Source organism: Lottia gigantea, assembly GCF_000327385.1.
Source record: "Lottia gigantea unplaced genomic scaffold LOTGIsca_2516, whole genome shotgun sequence".
NCBI classification, from domain to species: Eukaryota; Metazoa; Mollusca; class Gastropoda; family Lottiidae; genus Lottia; species Lottia gigantea.
In genome coordinates this window covers 7,771-9,724 of record NW_008708762.1, presented here as the reverse complement: position 1 = coordinate 9,724, position 1,954 = coordinate 7,771, and the positions used below count along the sequence as shown (strand labels likewise).

The 1,954-nt window shown below is 38.1% G+C and overlaps 1 protein-coding gene across 1 annotated transcript; it reads right to left on the bottom strand.

The window, feature by feature from the left end:
• Positions 1-99: 99 nt before the first annotated feature.
• Positions 100-1,639, bottom strand: LOTGIDRAFT_176677 (hypothetical protein; the record flags this gene model as incomplete). Its single annotated transcript, XM_009055824.1, has 5 exons — positions 100-180; positions 634-750; positions 810-812; positions 1,357-1,529; positions 1,579-1,639. Coding segments are annotated over 5 exons (435 nt in total), but the record flags the coding sequence as incomplete, so codon positions are not given.
• Positions 1,640-1,954: the final 315 nt, after the last annotated feature.

Here is a 1,954-nt window from a genome sequence, read left to right as displayed (position 1 = left end):
CTCTCAGATGCTTCGTGAGAGGTTTGCGACTATAACACCTCCACAGGTAAATAACATAGTATAACATATTCAGTTTTAATTATTTTACAAATAGTAAGTTTAATTCACAGTACAATCAGATGATTCTAAACTATAACCGTTTCCCCAGTGTTGATAAACTTTAACTCGACATCGTCTCGTCTGAAAACACACAAATAAACAACATTCAAATCTTTAGTAAACACTATATTATGTGGACCGGGCGTTAAATAGGCTGCTAGTTATCTTCTAAAATCAGTAGAAACTTGACAATGAATCACGACTAAAATCATTTCACAATGCCCCTAAACGGGTTGGAAACCGGAAGTGGATAGCTTCAGTGGACGGTCTGGTCAAGAGCTCAATTACCAAAAGGGACTGGTACCCACCCATAGGAGCCCCCCCGCCCCGCAAAAAAAAACAAGATACAGAATTTAAAACAATGTACCAAAGTAAGTATCTAATAGAATAACACACAATATAAGTTATCCTTGAACACTACCATGAGAAATATTTTACCCTTATATTTAAAAATTCCCCTGGGGCGGGAACCCACTTATATCAACGAGCCCACATACACTATTCTCCCCACCGTCAGATAATATAGATACTTACTACTCCGCCCTGAACTGGTGGACATTCTATAACCGAGGAACCGAGATTTCTGTCAATATTTAAACACTCTGATTGTTTTAATACAATCTCCATTCTATACATATAACCACTCACAACCTATAAATAGAATTATATAACCACTTACAACCTATAAATAGAATTATATAACCACTTACAACCTATAAATAGAATTATATAACCACTTACAACCTATAAATAGAATTATATAACCACTTACAACCTCAACCTGGGGGTCAGGGAAAAATGTTGTTGATTTATGAGCCTAAACACTGAATTTACCGAATAAAACCAATCATAGTCATCGATTACACGTACAGTCATATTGTTTACTGTCTGTCTGTCAAGGGTTCTGATTGGTTGTATCGTTTGCGTATAATCCAATCAAATTGCTGCATTCCGTAATACAAGAAAGGTGATTATTACAGTCAATGTATACGACACAGTTCGTAATAGGTTGACATTGTGAAGGTGACAATTACAGTCAAGGTATAAGACACAGTTCGTAATAGGTTGGCATTGTGCAGGTGACTATTACAGTCAAGGTATAAGACACAGTTCGTAATAGGTTGACATTGTGAAGGTGGCTATTACAGTCAAGGTATAAGACGAAATTGGTAATAGCTTGGCGTTTTGAAAGTGACTATTACAGTCAAGGTATAAGTAATAGTTTGATAATATGACTGTGGGGTGAGTCTCTCTTACCTGGTGGGTGGGGCTGTTTATTTTGGTCAAAGTAAACCATTTCTGTCCATTAACGTCCGGCCTTCTGTTTTCAACGTTGATCTCATCAGCAGCAAAACTAGCAGCAGCTCTTACTTCATCATTTTCTTCAATAGCATTGATACCTCCTGGTATTGGTGGACTGGTGGCCACAGCTGAAACAAAAATAAAATATCAAAATAGAATGTTTATGGTATAAGTTACCTGAACAGTTCAAATCCTGTAAATCTGTTAATTCTTTCCAGGGATCTTTAACATGTACAACCTGTAGTACACAGGCACACACTCAGAACGACTAGACACTTTTTCCATGTCAGTGACATTGGTCTACTCTTTTTCGATTTCCAACTGTCGAAGGATCTTTAACGTGCACAGCCTGTAGCACACAGGGCCTCGGTTTATTGTCCCATCAAAACAACTATACGCTTTTTCCATGTCAGTCCTACGTTCTGCATCACTGACAGGGGGAAACTGGGTTGAAAAATCTGAAGGTATTATCTTGACCTATGCTGGGATTGAACCCTGGACCTTCAGGTTAGTGAGCAAGCATCTAACTCACTGACAGGGAGAAACTGGGTTG